The sequence below is a fragment of the Aedes aegypti genome, chromosome 2, assembly GCF_002204515.2.
Source record: "Aedes aegypti strain LVP_AGWG chromosome 2, AaegL5.0 Primary Assembly, whole genome shotgun sequence".
In the NCBI taxonomy this organism is placed as follows: domain Eukaryota; kingdom Metazoa; phylum Arthropoda; class Insecta; order Diptera; family Culicidae; genus Aedes; species Aedes aegypti.
Window position 1 is genome coordinate 91,022,452 of NC_035108.1, and position 21,260 is coordinate 91,043,711.

The 21,260-nt window shown below is 35.3% G+C and overlaps 1 protein-coding gene across 14 annotated transcripts in view; it reads left to right on the plus strand.

The window, feature by feature from the left end:
- LOC5573467 (guanine nucleotide-binding protein G(q) subunit alpha) overlaps nucleotides 1–21,164 on the plus strand; it is a 99,808-nt gene extending 78,644 nt beyond the window's left edge. For 10 of the 14 annotated variants that reach the window (XM_021841499.1, XM_021841496.1, XM_021841501.1 and 7 more), the window contains exons 6-9: nucleotides 8,923–9,052; nucleotides 9,121–9,274; nucleotides 9,640–9,747; nucleotides 14,955–15,037. In XM_021841499.1, the coding sequence (XP_021697191.1) occupies nucleotides 8,923–9,052; nucleotides 9,121–9,274; nucleotides 9,640–9,747; nucleotides 14,955–15,037 (475 nt within the window). Of the gene's footprint in view, nucleotides 1–8,184; nucleotides 8,314–8,922; nucleotides 9,053–9,120; nucleotides 9,275–9,356; nucleotides 9,465–9,639; nucleotides 9,748–10,004; nucleotides 10,306–14,954 lie in introns of those variants that run through there. The other 4 variants (XM_001660835.2, XM_021841498.1, XM_001660834.2 and 1 more) reach the window with 4 other exon arrangements.
- Nucleotides 21,165–21,260: the final 96 nt, after the last annotated feature.

A 21,260-nucleotide genomic window follows, 5' to 3' on the forward strand; every position in this document is an offset into this window, starting at 1 on the left:
ATACCAAAGAAGGCCTCATCATCAATTATGTGAGATATGAAAGTCCTATGCACAATTGTAAGATTATGTAAGCCCTATGCATAATTGGCAGTACCGATTAGAACCCAATAACTGATTCTGATGGTTTTTTATAGGGTCAAGAACGAGATGTGTGTATTGTCCCAACATTTCGGCCTTTTTATATTAAAGATTATCGATGAACAATACGAACCTTCAAGAAAGACATAACCGTTCGGCCGAAACGTCTGGGACAATACACAAATATTATTCTTGACCCTCTGATTGAGAAAACCATCCGAATATAAGATCACCACAGGGCGACAGCATTCTACACGCATAAAAATATGTAAATGCCGATGTACTGTAAACAGAAGAGTACTGTAAAAATAATTCAAATTCATGTATTGTTACAGCATCTTGTAAACCTTTACAATTATATATTTAATTTTCAACTAAGAATACTTAAATGTTACACGATCGTGTAAAGTGAATTCAATTGAAAAATAATCGATTTGTCGTTGAAATTTACGTTTATTTTGATGCTCCAAATATGTGCATGAAAATGAACTTAAATTTACAACATATTTTTAGCTGTGTATGCTCATTGCTGAAGAAGATTACTCTCATACAATGCAATGGCTTTTTGGTGTTGATGAGGTTGAACGTAGAAAATGTAGAGCTTCAGCGTTAATACAAGATGAGCTCTGAAACTAAGTTTGCTTTGTTTGTGATGGGTTGTTAGCCGGTAGTGAACGATAGTTTCAAGACGCAGAATTCTCGCGTAACAATTCTAATGGGCCAATGATCAAATTCTCGCGCCATCAAGAGGGCCTACAATCGGAAAATTTCGCAAACTGTCATTGGCCTTAGCATGGTGAGAGGCCAATGACTCTCTCTTGCTCTTTCATTGAAAACCGAAAAGGCCTAGCCTTAGGCCAAGCACGCTAATAAAATTCTATTTTGGCCAATAAAAAAGGCCCATGCCTTGTTGAAAATCGAAAATGGGTCAATCATTTAAACTTATATTTTTTTTCCACATTTTTGTCAGTTTTCCGAATAAAATCGATTATTAGCCTGTAGTTATACCAAATCGTCACTCAACTAGCAAGAAATCACATTGATTGATTTGAATATTGAGAAAAAAGAATTGAAAATGTGGTGAATAATATTCAAATCGAATTTTCTCAGAGTCAACGATCTGAGCATTGGCATTTTTGAATTGTTATGCGAGAATTCTGCTTAAATAAATGTTGTCATCTCAAAATTTCTTGATATACCTCTGAGGAGATATTTGGCTCATTATTCATGAGATTGTAACACCACTGACGGACGGTTGTTTGTTAAGATTCGCTGTTGATTGTGACCGCAAACTTGAGCGAAATCAACAACCTTCAGCAGAATCGATTATTTGAAAAGGTTTTTTTGGACATTTTGCATACCTAATTTTAATCATAAACGTTTGATCTGGAAATATTTTACGCTCCCGCCTAAATTATTCAAATATCGTCTAATTTTAAAATGTGTGTTACGGTGGATAACAACGTCTCTTTGGATAATAGAAATATTAGTAGTAGAACGCTAATAGCGCTGTTCTCACAAAACTGAATTAGTTTATTATCACCTTCAACTGTATTTTTTCATTATTTGTTCGATGCCATGTTGTAGTGGATGATTTCAAAATTTATTTGACACTTTGAGGACCGATACTCAAGCTGTCAGCGCGTGGCAAACTAGATGTTGGTAACACGAACAGTAGCGACATTAGCATTCTTAGGTTAATGCTTCTACTCTTTGGATACCCCTTGGTCTGACACGAACGTAGTGCGCTAGCTTTTGACATCTGTCATTACAATAGAAATATTAGTAGTAGAACGCTAGTGGCGCTGTTGTCACAAAATTGATTTAACTAATTATTACCTTTAATTGTAATTTTTCATTAATTGATCGATCCCACGAAACAGAGAATGTTTTGTTTTGGCCTTTGACACTTTGAGGCCCGGTACTCACGCTGTCAGATCGCAGCAAACTAGATGTTGGTCACACGAACAGCAGCGACATAAGCATTCTTAGGTTAATGCTTCTACTGTCATTACTCACGAATCTAGGTAGACGTATCAAAGAATGAAAATAGATATCAACACCTCTATGAATCAGTTGTAGCTAGCGAGAAGTTATTTCAACGTTTAATTTAGTTTAAAAGCAGTTTTTGGCAAATAATATTGAATTTCCTTTATTGTAAGTAGTAATATTAAAAATATGAATATTTTGAATTCAATTCCGAATCTTATGTAGATTTTTGAGCACCTATAAAGACAGCATAATTCTGCAAGTTAACGAGCCTGGTTGTAACCTAAAAGTATATATTGTACACCTATTAAATGACCAGCAATTAATAGATTGAATTTTAGGGCGAAACTCAGCAGAATAGCTAAAACTATATTTTTTGTTGGCCAGAAGTGGGATAGCGGATCAAATATGTAAGTTTACTGCGTAATTAAGGTACAGTGGGGGAAGTGGATCAGTGGGGTAAGTGGATCATTTGTCAATATAAAGCATAAATACTTGAATATGTTGAATGTTTTCGCACCATTGCTTCGTTTTAGGTTATGTTTTTACGCCCACACTGATACTATTGCAAAACTGGTACTACACGTACACTAACACAAGCAAACTTGTTAGCTGCAAAAAGTAATTAATTTGAAAATTGTTTTCCATCAATCAAAAATCCATTGTATCTCTGTCTAAAAACGAATTCTATTTTTTTTCGACACATGGTGAGCATTTCAGTTCTAACTGAATGGAATCACAATGAAAAATATGTCATTTTTATAAATAAATACAAATATATTGGACATGGTACACTTACCCCTACGTTTTAATGGGGTGGGGTAAGTGGATCAAGAATGATTATCATTTATTGGCAGACTGCTTACGAGAATTTTAATAAGCTTTAATATTCGCAAATGTTGTTTTTCTTTATTTTGTTCCATTCCCAGCTTGAATTTGTCAAATTGACCATAGAAAATTTGAATTAATCTACCTTAAAGTTTTTTTTAACCTTTCTGGTATAAAAAAATATAAAAAGAATAATAATTTCAAAATTCACACGAAACTTTTCGTGGTTTATCTAAGTTGAGTTGTAAAAGAGCAAAATATACTAATTTTCCAATCGAAAGCATAGTATCGTACCTTATTTTACCATATAAATTGTTCTAGACAGACGATACACATATATCCATAAATAAAATAGAACGATTTCAGTTTGTTATTCGAAAGTAAATGTAACTAATATTTTTAAACCAAGAGTGTTTTTCGAAAATATCGTTAGGAATTATCTTACAATAGTTCTGTATAAGTTATGCGCATAAATGGATGAATTTTCTCCAAATTTTTCTACTTACAATGTATTTTTTTTGTTCAAATTAGTATGAGCTAATATATACATACTTTTTATTATATTTTGATTAAATAATGATAATTTTTAATTTTAAAGTATTAAAATGTAACATTACTAGCACTAATAACAAAAACGAGGGTTATATGATTCTTATTAAACATAATCACACTACATTTGTTTCGAGAACAGATTTTTTTTTAATGGTGATCCACTTACCCCACCATGGTGGGACAAGTGGATCATTTGGCGCAAATTTTTAAGTCTCTCATACTCAATAGATAACAATCAGAAAAATCGAAATAAATGACGATTTGAAGTATAATAGTCCCTCATTTGTTATCCACAGAAAAAAGTTTGAGTTACATTATTCACGTTAGCTGTACATAACAATGAAGCTAACTATTGCTTTTTCTGTATCCACTTACCCCACGGTACCTTATCTTAAAAATGTAACCAAGAATTAATTGAATGAACTTAGCTTTTAGCGCTTATATCACCAACATCATCGGTGTTATTGCTTAAAAGAAGCCGAATACCCAACGCCAACAATGTGGGTCTATTTTGATCAATATTTAGACTTTAATGGGAGACCGACTCATTAATCAAAAAATGTTGCACCAATTTTCTTCATGTATTGATTATTGATTGAAAGCGAATAACCGAATATGAGAAAAAAATATGTAGTCGTGGGCTACGCGTCGTTTCACCAAGTAGTTTCGGAATATTTCCGAAACCAATGAAAAAGTAGCGCAAAAATATCGAAAAACAAAAATTGAAGTGATTCGTTTTCTGTTGGAAGGGAGGGACTAAACAATTAACCATTTATTATATTTATCTAGGGGTGCGAACTGGATATCAACAAGCAGCCAGGCTGCTGTCAAGCTAAAATTTTTATCAAAATGATCCGAGTATGCCTAGGAATGTGTAGCCATATTACTTCGTCACGCTAAAAACTGGTGTGCATTTTATGTGATACAAAAACAATCAACTGTTCAAAAAACGTTTACTTGGTCTTACTGATGAGCAAGTTTTTCAGAACTTTTGTTAAATATTTTTTTAACTAACATACGGACAGAAACTAGGGTGCCGGTACCAATGGTTGTAATGTACCAGTAGATTGGACTATGGAATAAAACGTACATTTTTTAATCAAAACGACATGTGCTATTTTTGGTGGATAGATCGCCTCTAGTTTAGTCGATTTGCCAAAATTCAGCTTTTTATTTCATCAAAAAGTCATATAAATAATTAAGTTTACGCAAAAAATTTGCTCCCTTGCACCAATAGTTGCCGTCGTGTTCCAGTAGTGGATCAACGGTTGGAAGCAGTTTTTAAAATGGATGTATAAAAATGAAGAAAAGTCCCAGAGATGTTCTTAATGCTTCTATCGAAAGATATTAGTTGCTGTTCGAAGGGAAAAATGTTAAACCTGTGTAAAAATTTGCCTTTTTGTTTAAAATTCATTGTATAATTCCCAAACGTCTACTACTGGAGCACTAGCGCAACTACTGGAACACGTGTACCAATAGTGGCTCAAGCGATTTTATGTTAAAAAATTAGTTTTAACACTATTTTTATATTTTTCCCATATAGTAGAGGTTGAAATCTTTCTGTTGACGCCAAAAGATCTCTGCTAAGACTTTTCGTTATTTTGTTATGATTTTTTATAGCTTAGGTAGTCCACTAATGGCACCGGCACCCTATCTGCTTCAGCTGATTGATTGAACTTATTACCTGCATAAAATTGCAGAAGCTTTGTGTGAAGTATTTTAAGTGTGCATCTTGAAAATGGTTTCCTGCGAGACAACCAAACAAACAACGGTTAGCACTGGTAGAAAAAATTGTGTTCAAATTGAATGACCAAAATGTTCGAGACCGCACCCCTCAGAAATTTATGATCCTCCCTTGCAATTCAGTGTAATCCTGTACTATGATAAAGTGACCAGACGTCCTGCTTTTCGCATTTCGACCATTTGTCCCGCGCTGAAAAGATTCCCGCGAAATGTCCCGCATTTTATTCAAATCATTAAAATGTCCAGCATTTCAAAAGCGATAATTATTATCTCATTTGCTAACCCAACATTAACCTACATTTTCATGCATCTCTGTGAGTCATAGAAATAAAGGCAGACGCACAGAAGTTATGTGTACATTTTCTAGGCGTATTAAAGTTACTCTATTCTATAACGCAATTTGTTTTGGGTACCGTTTGTTCTACAAATTCTTATGAAATATATTTAATTAAAATAAACTATACTGCCCATGAAAGCATAACTGTCCCATATAGGTTTTCGCACCAACACCTTTTTTCGTCGCAGCATTCATGTTGCAATATACACTTTGCTATGCATTTAAAAATTAACACACTTTTTAACAAAACATGAAGTTGGTGCAGTCCCATATTGGAAAATAAAGGCATAACAGTTTCTATATCAAATTTCAACCCCCCCAGAATCTGTAAAACGTGAATCATGTTCAAGTTTATTTGTTAGCCAATCAATAGAAACAAAATGAGTGGTTTGTGCGGTGGTGCTAAATGTTTATGGCTTGCAAAAATGTATTAGAAAATTTTGAACATTTGTATGAGAAAACAAGCTTCAAACTTTGTGCGCTGTTTTCTCAATGCCTACTTTTTCCATATGGAACAGTTATGCCTTTAATAAAAAAAATGAACTAAAAAATCGGAAGTGATTTGTCCAGAGCTTCAATATTTTAAAAGCAGCAACATATTGTCAACTTAAATCATTAACACAAATGGTCACCGATAGCATTACTTGTATAGTTGAGATCGTAACTTTATGGAAAAAATGTGTACCTTAAACAATTCAAAATCATGTTTTTGTATTTTTTATGAGGTTCTGTCTTTCACGGCATATTTTCCACTGTAGATCAGTGATATGCGCAAGAATTTCTAATTTTCAAAATATGTGACATTTTAACCCGCTTTGGAGCAAAATACATCTGGTCACTTTATACTAACTCATCCTTTTCTAAGCTGTATTGTAAAGTCAGTTTCTGCCAGTTTCATTGAATGATGATTTTTTGAAGTGTCTATTTCCTACATCGGTCTAATAGAAAAGTTACGATTGACAATTGAGAAGTCTCGCGTTGTAAGTACGTAAAAGTCTGAAAAATCTATCCCATGGTTACTGAGCTCCATAAGTGTTCTATCCCTATCAATCTTTATCGAGTGTTCATTCGATTTCTCTCTACACATCAGAATTTTGGATATCTTTTTCAAGCTTGTTATTTTCATCCGAAGTTTTCAAATATAACTGATAGTATTAAGGCCCAAAGATAAACTTTTTTAAATTAGTGAAAGGAATATAAAAAAGTACACATTGTAAAATAGTAAAAATTAACATATTCAAGGAAAATTATTAGAGCTTAAAAAGCTTTAAGTTTTTAACTTATCACTCATTTTACTGTTTTGCATTTTTGTTAAAAAAATCACATTTGTTTTCGACTAGTTTAGGATTTACAAACTCTGGTTTGAAAAAGTTTTCAATGTTAAACTGATTCAAAATAACATAATAAGTATACATTTAGATCTGTATCACATGATGTTTTCAAACCAGAATTATTAAAAGTTGCAATCAAAATGTTCTATTTTTTTTTTTTTTTCAAATCGGTATCTGAGATATTGAAGCAAGCATTTTTCGAGTTTCTAAAAAAATCTTAAAGTTTTTGGATCAAACATAATCCAAGAAATCTGAAATCTGAATCTAGAAAATTCTAAGTTAGATACGGTGAGTTAGTTTGCTTAATAAAATCCTAGGAATTCAGACTTGATAGTGGGAAAAAAATGCACGAATTGAGAAAACATTTTGAGAACAGAACCAATCCAAATGATTCAACGATTCTGAATAGAATCATGAGAGGTTTTTGAACAGTGTCAGATTATGAACCAAGTCGCTGCAAATATAATAAAGAGTATTCGGCAAGATTCCGGCTGAATCTTTGAGAACATTTCTACCGTACGTGTACTGTAAAAATTTCAATTTCTACCATAATTTTGTTAGATTTCCTGTTAAGATCCTGTTAAGATCTCGATTAGAATCTTTTTGGTTAATGGAGAAAGCCAACCAGTATATGGATGTTAATTTTCAATATGAATATAACAATGAAAAACATTTCATTGTTTATATTTCTAGTACATTTTTTTGTTATCTCTACAATTCGGGATGTTTTCTGGGATGCTTGGTTATGCGGGAAAGGTTGCTCAAATCCGGACGTTTATGGTAAAGGGATTTCTCTGGTGATGTTACCTTCTCACGTCCAATTTTCTCAGCAGTAGATGTTTCTAATCTGTTACTGATAACTTACCATCGTCTTTTATTGTCCTTCATTAAATGTGCTGATGTAGTTGGGCTACCATTGCTCAACTGTCAATTGAGCAAAGCATGTTGTTTTCGCATATGAAAACTATCTGCAGTTACTCCAATGCGTTACAACCGGAATAAATTTACCATAAGTTTGTATTGCTAATTTTATAGAAGGTGAATAAAGTGAATATGCTTAAATAAAATTAAATTCCACCTTTGCTCCCAATATCAATATCTGCTGCTTTATATTAAAGCAATTTCAAACGTCTACCTGTTCCTCACGTCCACCTGACACGCATGCAAATTGGGCTCCCGATTCTAAAGAATGCTCGATATTCTCCATCCCAAACTGAAATCGACTGCGTTACAATCGAATTACAAATATAAGTCAAAAGCCGATTCCTCATCAAAAATATCTTTAATTCAATTTGTTCTTCTCCGCGGCGATCCCACAACTGACAGTTATCTCAGTGATCTGGCACGTATCGAAGCCGAAGAGTACCTTCCGACCGAGCAGGATATTCTGCGTGCTCGAGCACCAACCACCGGAATCCTCGAGTATCCGTTCGATCTGGATAGTATTATCTTTAGGTAAACTGCTGGCTGTGTCCAAGCTGTTTTTTATGTTATCCGTCAAAACGACGTTATCGCTAGAATCGTTCCGGGGGTTGTTGTCCAACGCGGTGGTAGTATGGCCAGAAATGTTCCTCCGCCTTCTATCTGGTGCTCAATGGTTGGGGTACTAAAAGAGGGGAATCTATTTTTTAGAATTAACGTTGGTGCTAGAAAGCTACTTTCTTTCCCCTTCGGAATAACAACGGCTACTGTATGTGAGTTTTCTGATTTTACCCACTGCGCCATGGTAGGGTGCATTCATGTGTGAAAAGTACTGTATAGTGTCTGCTTCTCCCTGTGAACAGTGCTTCAAATCATCCCCAGCTCCAAACACTAAGCTTCGCCATTCAGATTCAAAGGTCATATATTTATAATTCAGCATATCATATTCGCATTATGGTAATATCATTTATAAACTCATTTATTTAGTGATTAACATGCTTGGCTCATTTTATTTTCATTTCGTCAAGGTGATAACAGCTTTGGTTGTTGTGTTTTGAGTAGTTTACTAATTTGCTTAATGTATGTTTTTCTATAATTGTCTACAAAAATATTCTAATATTTGCCTATTTTTCCTCAAAATAGAATGGTCGACGTCGGAGGACAAAGATCTGAAAGAAGGAAATGGATTCACTGTTTCGAAAATGTGACATCAATAATCTTCTTAGTGGCTCTGTCCGAGTACGATCAGATTCTGTTCGAGTCGGAGAATGAGGTAACACCAATCGTCACCACAAGCGTTCCTGAATTGTTATAATTAATCGATCCCGCCCCCATTTCCAGAACCGTATGGAGGAATCGAAAGCTTTATTTAAGACTATCATCACGTATCCATGGTTCCAGCACTCGTCGGTAATCCTGTTCTTGAACAAAAAGGATTTGCTAGAGGAAAAAATTATGTATTCACATTTGGTAGACTACTTCCCAGAGTACGATGGTAAGTTACGCTTCCTTTTTCATTTGACTTAATAATACGGGCAAAAAACGTTTGAATCAATAACGCAAATTCGGACTGATAGGACCGAAGCAAGATGACGTCAAGGCGAGAGAGTTCATTCTCAAAGTGTATCTGCGGGAAAACCCGGATCCGGACAGAATGTGCTATTCTCATTTCACTTGTGCTACAGGTTAAATAACATTTCTTTTATGACGCCAGATGCAAATGCCTAGAAATGCGCGCTAGAAAGTATTTTGCTAGAAACTATCACGTTCACCAGTCGACCCTAAATAGTCGTAGTTTTCATTATCGCTAAACCAACATCCCCGTATCTTATTCCTCCATATACTTTAATACACTTTCAGGACCACAAAGAGACGCAATAGCTGCCAGAGAATTTATACTCCGCATGTTTGTAGACTTGAATCCAGATTCGGAAAAGATAATTTACTCGCATTTCACATGCGCAACAGGTGAGCAGCTTGTGCTAGATACACATTTTCCCGTAGACGAATTTCGATCAATTCTTCCTCCATGCATCATCATAACTCGTCTTCCTACTCATATCTTAACTAACCAAATATGTCAACATTAGGTGAAATTGCTTCAGTTGACTGCTTCTCGGTAGTATCAGTTTGGTCAAAATAACTCATTTAAAATCAACCGACTAATTTACCTTCCTTTTTGTTTTGTTCTTATTTCTTTTGCTCCTTCGGCGACATTCGAACAGATACGGAAAACATTAAGCTCGTATTCTGTGCCGTCAAGGATACGATTATGCAAACAGCATTGAAGGAATTCAACTTGGCGTGATTTTCTATACTTATCGCATATTCATACCGTTTTTAAATACTCAAACGATTCATAAGTGCAGGGTTTTCCATATATTGTTGTATCGCGCGTAATTTCCGGCAGTTTCAATCAAAATGCGGAATAGAAAATTTGTATAGTGTATTGTTATTTTATGATTGGATAGATCATTTTTAGCTCACTCACTACTTTCGAATCAAATGCTCACTAGCTAAACTGCATCAGTGGTTTGTGTTTTTTTTTTGCTCTTTCCGTGCAGATAAATAAAATATTAGAGGACAAAAACGGATTCTGAGATGTTTAAACTAGCTATTTCTATACAATGTTATACAAGGGCTGAATTTTTGAACACGTTTTTTTATTTATCTGAATCGATTTGTCTCGCGATCGTCGAAAATCAATGGAGCTCTGGAGCTACCATGGGAAAGGGAGGATTGTAATTATTGTATGATGACGATGATCATTGATACTTCTAAGGCAGTTTTTCTGTTCAAAACTGTTGTTTTTTTCGATGAAAATTTGCTCACAGTGTTTTGGTGAATACAATACAGCGAACACATTTTCATGTACATTTTCTTGACTTTGAACGAAAAAATTGCTTTGAAAATTTGAAAATTAACAGATCGTGCCCCTTTAAAGCTGATTTGCACTTTAGAGGAAACCACTCAATGGCTTTCTTTTTGACCCCATACAGGAATTGTCTACAATGCCCCGCTTTGAATTGACTTTCTTTTTCAACTGCGTACCCCGAGATGAACTACTCAAGGATTTCTCTGTTTGAATTTTCTACGTATCCAGATGAGCTTTCCATTACCCATAATGCGAGTAGATCACCTTTTAGTGGTGCGTTACTGGGTAAGATCTACCAATTTGAGCCCTAGTCTAATCTTTTTTGTCGGGCCTGAGTAATACGTTCTGATAATTCAAGGAGATGCGGTACAAAGGCCTTGTTACTGACAACAGTTTCTGAAATTGAATCTATTTTACCTAGCAGATGGTTGAAGACTCGGAGTTCACCAGTCTCGAGACTACACTTGAAGCCAGGATAACAATCATGAGTATTACCTCAACAAGGACTGTTAAGTACTGGTAATTCAAGGACTCTTCTTCTTATTGGTATTACGTCCTCACTGGGACAGAGCCTGTATCTCAGCTTAGTTTTCTTATGGGCACTTCCACAGTTATTAACTGAGAACTTTCTTTGCCACAGTTGCCATTGTTCGCATTCGTATATCGTGTGGCAGGTGATACTCTATGCCCAGGGAAGGCAAGGAAATTTCCATTACGAAATGATCCTGGACCGATCGGGTATCGAAGCAAGCCGCTGATTCTGACCACTGGGAAGGCCCCTGATTCGCCCAGTCATTCATCTAAAATTTACTCTTTGAATTTGGCGAAGAAATTGTTAGTCCAAGAAATAATAAGTATTCGCCCAACGATTTCTGCAGGAATCCCACCAGGTGTTTGTCCAAAATTGTTTCCATAAAAAAATGTCTAAGCATTCCGTCTGTTATTCTTTCATTAACACCTTACGGACGTTTTCTGGTATTTATCTGGACATTTCTCAAGGAAATTTTTCAAGAATTTTCTGCAGCCGGGTTTTTGAAGAGAGAGAGATTAGAGATCTCTTCAGGAAGCCAAGAATTACTCAAGTATAAAAACACTTATTTAAGTTACTAAGGCATTTTCTAGATATTTTATCAGCAATTCCTCCATTCATTCCTTCATTGGCTCTTGCCTAAAAGGATTCTTCCAGGGATTTCATCTGGAGTATCTCCGAGGATGCTTTTAATATTTTATTCAGGGATTTGTCTATTTATACGATTTTTTTCAAACATTCCATTCAGGGATGTCTCCAAGGGTTTATTTACGGTCTCAAGGGTTTCTTCAAAAATGGTTTTGTATGCCCAATTTAAGCAATATAAACGGTGAAAAAATGTTAAAAAGGCGATTCATTTCAAAACAGTTTTAGAAGACAGGTTGTGATACTTCTGAACTAATTTTCTCAAAACCGTATGGGAGTTACTTACGTCGATTTGAAAAAGTAATAGATATTTGGCTCATTATTCCTGAGATTGTGGCAATACTGACGGTTTACTGTCAAAAAGTCCTTGTGTCATATGTTAATTTTTTTGATGATTTTTGGCGAGATCATTGATACAATTTTTCATTTTCGTTAAAATTGAGTTGAGTTCAGTTTTTAACATATTGCAAGTCAAATTGTCCCATAATAAAAAGTAACCGCATATTAGTCCCAATACAGATTTACGTTCCGTGCAGCACAAAAATGAACCGTGTTATGACCATCTTCATATTTTTCTCGGAAATATATCGTAGCAAATTGTGAAAGTTTCATTAAAACTTGAACATGTGCTAATGCTCTAGAAATTTTTGAATATTCGTATGGAAAATGAGTTTGGTAACTTCACAGCCCATTTTCTCAATGCCTACTTTTTACAGATGGGACTGACTTGCGATTCACGACAGTTTAACAGAATCGATTATTTTAGATTATTTTAAAAGGATTTCTTGACGATCTGGCAGACTGATTTGCACTGTAAGGAGCTAGACTTTTCGCATACCCTAATTTTAAGCATAAACGTTCGATCTGAAAATATATTATGCTTCCTTATATATGTATGTTTGCAGCATTTTTCACAAATTGTTCAAAAAAATCATCTAATTTTAGAATTTTGATCTATTTGGATCAACACTCAGATTTTAATGGGAGACCGATTCATCATAAAAATTTGTTGCATCAATTTGCTTCATTTTTTCACAACAGGGATGTCTCCAAGGGTTTATTTACGGTCTCAAGGGTTTCTTCAAAAATGGTTTTAGGGAATTTACAGTAATTTCAAGGGATTTTCCTAGGAATTCGCAAAGGAAAACCTTCATGGATTGATCAAATTCCCTCATTGATTGCCCAAGAGCCCAAAAGCCCGGGACTAGACTTGTGTGCTTTAGAAGGCTCGTTCTCAGAAACTAGCCATCCGAATCACGCACTTTTTGAAGCTTCTTTAAGGGGAAAAGTTCGGCTAAAAGATGGCATGCTCGGGATGGTTCCTTAACCCTTCCCCTTTTTCTGGGGGGCGGATGTAGGTGTAGCATGAGGCATATTTTCAACTAACCTTGATTATATATTATATAAACATGGCAATAACAAAAGATCATAGTTTTCCAGAAGCAAGTTTCCAGAAGTCCTGCAAACTTAGCAAAGGATGAACGATTCTCCTATTGCTCTTTGCTCTACAAGCAAAATCTGGCTGATCTGAAATTGGTCGAACATAATTTCAGATTGATTCTAACCGTCTAGAGGGAACCAAGTTAGTCCAGGATACCCAGGAATCCCTGGTAGAGGGGAACGGCATATCCAGGGAAGTGGCTACTTTTAGAATTATTTTGAAACCATCCTTGCGACACACCGAACTTCATGGTTTTGAAAAACAAGTTCAAAAGAAGATATTTCAATGACTTCTGGAAACATTCGCCACCTACTGGCATATTTCGGAGATGTGGTGCTCTTAGGGGAGTTACTACTATTAAAATAATTCCGAAACCTTCCTTGTGACACACCAAACTTCATGGTTTCGCGAAACAAGCTCAAATAGAAGTCCGCCAGATATCATTGATATGCCTTCTAATAAATTTGTTCACATTTTTCTTTATTATTGAGGCTTTCAACCCTAGGCTGGTTCATCCTATAATAAATTTGTTTTACAAATGCATAAAGTTTGGTATGTCACAAATGAGGTTTCAGAACCATTTCGAAAGTGGTCACTTCTCTGAGGGCACCACATTCCCTGAATATGGCATTCCGGGCATACCATCATACCATCTTTTAGCCCCAGTTCCCCTTTGAAGTAACTTCAGAATGTTCGTGATTTGGTTGGCTAGTTTCTGAGAATGAGCCATTTGAAACACGCAAGATTTTGTGGGTTAAAAAGAATATCTTTTTGGGAATTCGCTCATAATGCTCCAATCTTCCACATGTGATACCACTAAAAATGGATTAATAATTTGACACAAATTCTTTAGCAGAAATGTTACCAATGCGTTGAAAGTCCACTGTGTGGTATTTATTTCTTCGCAACCGAAAATATTGATTATGAATTTCACTTAAGCCTAACTTTTTTCAGCTTAACTATAACTTACTTTTTTATTATTCTGCTGTTTCGTCTATTCCGCCTTATGCAATTGTTCCGCGTTGTGGTTTTCGACATTCCAGGGTAAAATCGTTTTTATCAACATTGAGATGCTATTTGGAGCGTTATTTCATTTGATTTTGTGAATATACGTATTACGTTTATGCATTAGAAAAAGATATCTTTGTCGGTTTGGTAAAATGTGAAACCTTTGCTAATTAGTTGATATTAAAAAAATGAATTGCGGTCGCATATTTTTAATTAACACGATAAGGCTGATACAAATAATAATTTTCTTTTATGTCCGAGACCACTTGGAAGGTACGAGGGGGGGGGGGGGGATAAAAATAAATAAGGAACAAAAAAATAAAAATGAAAAAAAAAGTTATTTTTTCAAATTTTTATTTTTAACGGTAGTTGTTTTTTCAACAGGCATCTGGATCATTATTTTACCTGTTTTTCGTTTTAAAAATTAAAAAAACCTAACTGATGTCTTAAAAATGATGAATCTTTTTTTTTCTCCCCCTCAAAATTTTCAGATTTTTGAAGGGGGGGGGGGTGACATAAAAGAAAATTAATATTTGTATCAGCCTAACTAATATACATTCATCTTTCATCTTCCATGAGTTTCTGCATGACTGTAAGATATTCCTCATACAAATTTTAACATTCTTGAATTTCTTCTGTACTCAAATTACAATATCACAATCCATACCGCATCGCAGATACCGAAAACATTAGGTTTGTGTTCGCTGCCGTAAAGGATACGATACTGCAGTCCAATCTAAAGGAGTATAATTTGGTCTGAACTACAACGTCGTCTTCGTCATGGTCGTCGTCGTGGCCGTTACCGAAATGTCGCCTCTACTCTTTTCCTAGTACGAGCTGTCACAGCCGCCATCGTCATCGCAGCCAGTACCGTAACAGCAACAGTAGTAGTTATAGTAGCAGCATCCGTACCAGTAGTCGTGGTAGGAATAGTGGCATTAGCAGTAGCATTAGAAACAGCAAGCATCGTCGCTACCAGAACCACCATCTCCATGAAGCATACCGTCGCGGAGTTCGCAGGAACCACTGTGATGGAAACTTGGTTGCCAAAGTAGCTGTTATCGTCACCATCACCAGTTCACCATTTCCAACGGGATCATCACCACGAAAAACGAATCGTTGCTGCTGCCGGGGATAACATGAGGGATGTGACGAATACTACTGTTACCGCGCAGGAACGTTTGGGAACCATCGCGAAACAATAGATACGAAACGTGCTCTAAGGGAACCGAATTTTTTTTCTTCTGTAAGGTGTAGAACCACTGCGGGAAGCCGAAACGAGATTAAGCCACAACTTGCCATTATTTCTCCGCCGTTTGATGCGAAGAATGTGAATTTTAGTTTGCCACAGTAAATTGCGGTACGGCTTTCCAGGGTGGTTTCAAATCTTGCTAGAGGGAAAAGATCGTCGTTAATCGGCTAAAAACAGTGCACTATAAGAATGTTCAGTTCCCAGGTTTACTCGTCGTTTTCATTCGTTTCAAAAGGTACGGTTGAAGTAAAGCAAATAATATTGATGACTGGGCGCTGTCACATGGTTCGTTTCTTTGTGTAATCAAAATAGAAAATGCGCATTCGAAACGAAACAAACAGGAAAAGAGTAAACTTCTTTATTTTATGTGCATTTCTTAATTGTTAGGGTTTAAAGAATAGGATACCAATAAACAAAAGAAAAAAAAAACTAACCAACAGGAAAAAAAGGTAGGCGGACGTATAAACAAGTATGAAAACAAAAGAAAATGCAAAACAAATAATGATGTAAACGAATGCGTTAGGTTTCTAAAATATCGTTTCCTGTCCTCCTTTGATTCGTGGAAATCAATCTATGTTGTGAATAATCTCCCTCTCAGTTTACTATTTTTAGTTTGATGAGTGTTTGAGTCTGTACAGTTTTCTGTTATTACAAGCGCGGTCGTCTTAGATGATATTTATTTAAATTAATTTTAAATTAAAATATTTGTTTATTACAACAAACTTCGTATGCATTGTTTTCTTTTTATATAATTTTATTTGTTTTTTATTATGTTCCCGAGTTTTGTTAGTTCTGTTTTATTTCTCTCATAGCAACAAAATAAATCAATTGTACACACAACCACATTCACACATACGCATATATACACATACGGCGATAATTTAGGCACTTTTTTACAACTACACCCGGCTGCATGTAATGCGCTAGAAATAAAAAAATCCGCACACCCACTCATACACGCATAACTAGGTACACAAAATTGAACTAAACAAAGAAGGATGAATGTTTATATATTTATACATATACATTTAAAGAAAATGTGAAAACATAAAAAGTCAATCTATTTATTCTGCAATTTTTTAGAGTTATTTTCTTGCATACTGACCATCATTTTTTAAGTGTATCTAAGAAGAAGTCAGTTTCGTTCTAAAACTGGACTTTCCGGAGGTCCGAAGACCTAGAAAATGCGCTCTGATTGGTGTTCGCTTTCCTCTTCATACTTTATTTCCGGCCTGTCGTACAATTCTTAGTATTTCTCTACTAGTTTCACCAAGCTTCCCGTACAGGATCTTCGATCGTTCAAAAATTTCAATTTCATCACTCTTCCGAGGGAAAACGTTCATCGATCAGCGCGACCGGACGTATTCGATTTGATGGTTACGGGCAAAATGAAGCCTCGTAGAAAGCTCCACCCACCCGGTTCCAAAATTTAGTTGTAATTTTTACGTGAAACTACTGTGACTGTGAGATATAAAGTTAATAATCATTTATACACTTATAGTAAGCGCCTAGCATTTTCCTTTCAATCAATGATGTCATTGATTATGTGTCAGAGAGTAATTCAAAACAGGTTCAAACTGTAGATACTGTAGGTTTTGTAGAATAGCAAAGACAAAGTTTAGTTTTCAAATGTAACCAAACCATCAGTGTATGCTTGTTTGGCTACGTTAGCTGAAAGTTTGCTAAACTAAAATCGGTATGTCGTTCATTCGTATTTGAAATCTACAGAACCTCTAGTTGAAAAACTAACGTACAATTGTGCAACAAAATTCTATATATCAAGCCCAAGCACTAACTAGCTTACTACGCGAAACCATCGTCAAGAAACGATGTTTTAGCGAAGTGGTTGTCATTGATATATGATACTTTTGTTTTGCATCATCAGAATCATCCAAATACGCCCACACTCATGATAAACTTTTTTGGATGTACAACTGTATGTGTGGGAAGTTTTACAAGAATAGTCGTATCTGTTCTTTCTTATTTTTACTTCCCCTTTTTGTTACATGAGTATAATTTAATACGTGTAAATTTGTTGTTGTGTATTTTTAAAGTTATATCCTTTTTAATTATACATTTTCCATAATTGAACGAGTGGTAACAGTGGTAACAGAAAAAAAAACTCATTTTAAAACTCGTGTCATGGAAAAAAATCAGTCGTATTTGTTTTGATCAATGCTTTGGAGTATAAAACGAACAATAGGAAACAATTGGGGCAAATACTGAAAACGGAACAACAACTGATGCGAAACCTACAATAGTCAGCTCATTTAATTTGCTATATAAAGAAGAAAAAAAGAAAAAATATTTATAATTTCGTGCTTTGATTGAACGATAACAAAATATAAACTGACATTCAACACAATTTGAACGTCGTTTTCTGTACGCGAAATGATCCAAGTGAAGTGAGGCAATGCAACGGTGTGGCAACAGAGAATACATGTAAATATTTCATAGCGATCTTGAAAAAATATGAAATACTGAAAATTTCGAACAAGTTCCAATCCAATCGTCGTCGGCGAACCCACCCGTGTTCGCAAACACAGAATTACGTTCAATGCTTGCGTGATTCGGGCTGTTTTTTTTGTTAACACCGCCAAATTGCGCTTCATTTCTCTCGCAGCACACATACACATTCATACATACATACGCACACGAACTACGGACGATGGACAGCAGAAATGCATTATGAACTCACGCATACTAATTCACACCTTTTAACATTCATGTTCACTTATACGCACACACATGTACGCAACTTTAAACGTAAGGAAACTATTCAACAGAAACAACAGCAGTCATGAACACGGGAAATGAATCCACGAAAGTACCGCTGTAAGCAAATGCGTGCCGTACTTACATACTGAACCACAGATCCGAAATAACAAAGAAAAAAACCCGGAAGACAAAAAGTCCGTACAATTATGTAGACATTTGCTTCTTAAGTGAAAAAGGAACACATGAAAACAACTATTTATAGGAAAGTCATGGAGCAACGAAACAAGCTAAAACAAGTAATGCAAAACAAATACCACATTCTGCTCGATTTTGTATGACACATAACAAAAATGAAAGGAGAACCCCCCTCGCGGAATTAGGAAAGCATCCCTTTAATATTCGCACATTCTCACATACCGGCAAACAAACACTCATACAGCAAAGCTTTAGATAGTTAGATAATGTAATTTTTATTGATCCAAAAACGCAAACGGTTCGTCAGTAAAACCGTGTGAACAATTTATATTTGTTAGGACGGCGAAGCGCATGTGGTTGGTATTGCATTTCACAGATTATTACGAACCTGCTTGCATATCTTTTAATATATGTGCCTATAACTTTTGTGGAGTTTTAATTTTTGCAAAAAAAAAAATGTCATTTTTGTTCAATCCTAAGTAACATTTCAGGTTTTATCGTGGTTTTACAAGAGATTTAAAACCATAAATTGGTCTCTAAGACCGTATTAGAGAACTGAGAATGTTACTAGGTCGCTTGTAGTGCAGACTTTTTACATGGAATCATGCAACAAAACGAAGTTCCTGATACGCATAAATTTACTTTAAATGTCATCTAAATTTGCGAGAATCAAGTAAATTTATGAGATATGTAAAATGGAAATATAGGGTACATTTCGTATTCTGTTTAGGTTTTTATTTTTGCCTTGCTCGGAGAAGAATCCTGATGCCTATCGTCACAGCATAATGCCTAGAGCATAGAAAATAGTTCATTTAGCTACAATACATCAGGTTCGTATTATCAGTGGAACGTAAGTTAGGCGCTTTTGAATGTTCAAGCATTACACTCCATTTCTATAATTTAATAAACTTGTTTTCTTATCGCAAATCCAAAATCGAACAAAACTGAAAACAGTTCGTGCCAAGTTCAAGCAACCAAAACATAACCATCACAAACGTCACAAGACGAATTTCGCACGATTATCATTCCGAGTCCGGTCATATTCTTTAATAAATCATCTCGTCCAGCAAGACTTGTTTTTCATTCGATTTCTATTTTAGATCCAGCAGATTTGAATCTGCCGTATATTGCCTTCGTCCGTTTACTGAGTCCCTCTTTCCTCTATGTGTTACTTTACATTAATATTTGAAAATTTATCAACAACTAAAAAGAACAAAAATGCGTAACGAACGTCTTTTACTATTTTGTGCCATTTTTCAATTCGCAAAATGAAATCTCCTCTTTAACGCGTTTATCGAAACGAAGTAGATTTTGGTTTAGAATCAATAAGATCTAGACGAAAACATAACACAAAAAGTCATTTACCCGCAAAGAAAAATCTCTCCTTGCTATTACTATTAACGCATTACACGATAAAATATTTGAGGAAACAAAATTAATAAAGAAAACCCGAAAAAATCATGTTTTACACATACACCGAGGTATTGCACCGCGGAGCATGTCAACTGACGTGTTGTGAGCAGTTTTCGATCGAACACGCATCAGTGGGACGTAAAAAACACTAATCAAAATGAACCTTTGTAAAACCTACATATATCTCGCAACAAAACCAAGCATGGGACAAAACATTAGCAACAATACCGAATTTTGCTACAATTTTAAGTGTGAGATAACTCTTACGCTTTATAAAAAAACTACCGGATTTGTAAAACAGCGCGGCCTTTCCAACATCGATCCTCTGTTCGGTGATCAGATCGCCCATCTGATTACGGTGCATCGGATTTGTCGGAAATCTAAGCAGGCTTGACGCGTCTATTGAACCAAAGCGTCAAGAGGCCAACTACGATCGTGACAAAATTTAACAATTCCAAAGCCGCTAAAGTATGCATTAGCAAAAATCGAAATTTGACGACAAAAAAAGCAAAGAAGTCTAGTGATACAACAATATTCATAAATGCAGCACGCACATAGTCGCTTACACACGCACAGACCAGGTGAATTGATAAAGATTCTTCTACCATCCGCGTCCATGTTTGATGTTCTTACCAATTTCGAAAGTTTTGTATGACTATGAAGCACAAACTCTTAACACTCTTCCGTTTATTTTGTGGCTTCGTCATTTAAAATCGTTAATTGTTTTATCTTTTTCTTCTATCCCTACGAAGCTTTTGAAGACATTAAAATTCACGTTTCTGATGAGCCAATGCTGAAATCGTGAATTTTAGTATCATATCCTTCTTAACCTGTTGGTCTGAATCATTCCTATATTCACTATTAAGGAAGATCACAAACATCGCCGTTCACGTTTAATTCCAATTCACACAGCAAGAACTTTACAATAAGTCGGAATAGAGAAATAAGTGGAAGTTGTGATTTTCTCTCGATAAACGTTTAATCGCACTACTAACATCGAATAAAATCACCCGAAAGTAATCATTGGAATTTTGCGTGTTTATGAAGGTGAAAGAATCTTTTTCTAATAGCTTTCAACATTTTAAAAATACCAATCATTCGATCGATTTGAAATGAGAAGCAATGCATCTGCCGTATGTGCGAGTGTACGTGATCAAAAGAGAACATTCATGAAATGGAACATATTTTGCCCAAAAAACAGCAAACTAACTACAACAACACTTAACTAGCAGAAAAAAAATCATAAACCAATATGACAGAAGGACGTAATGTGAAGTGATTTTCTAATAAAAAAAACTACATCTTCACATCAGCAAAACAAGCAAAGAATTAAAGCAACCATACGGGAAATGACGAGGAAGAAACCAACACACAAAAGTTCAGAAAGTCCTTTCTTAATATAATA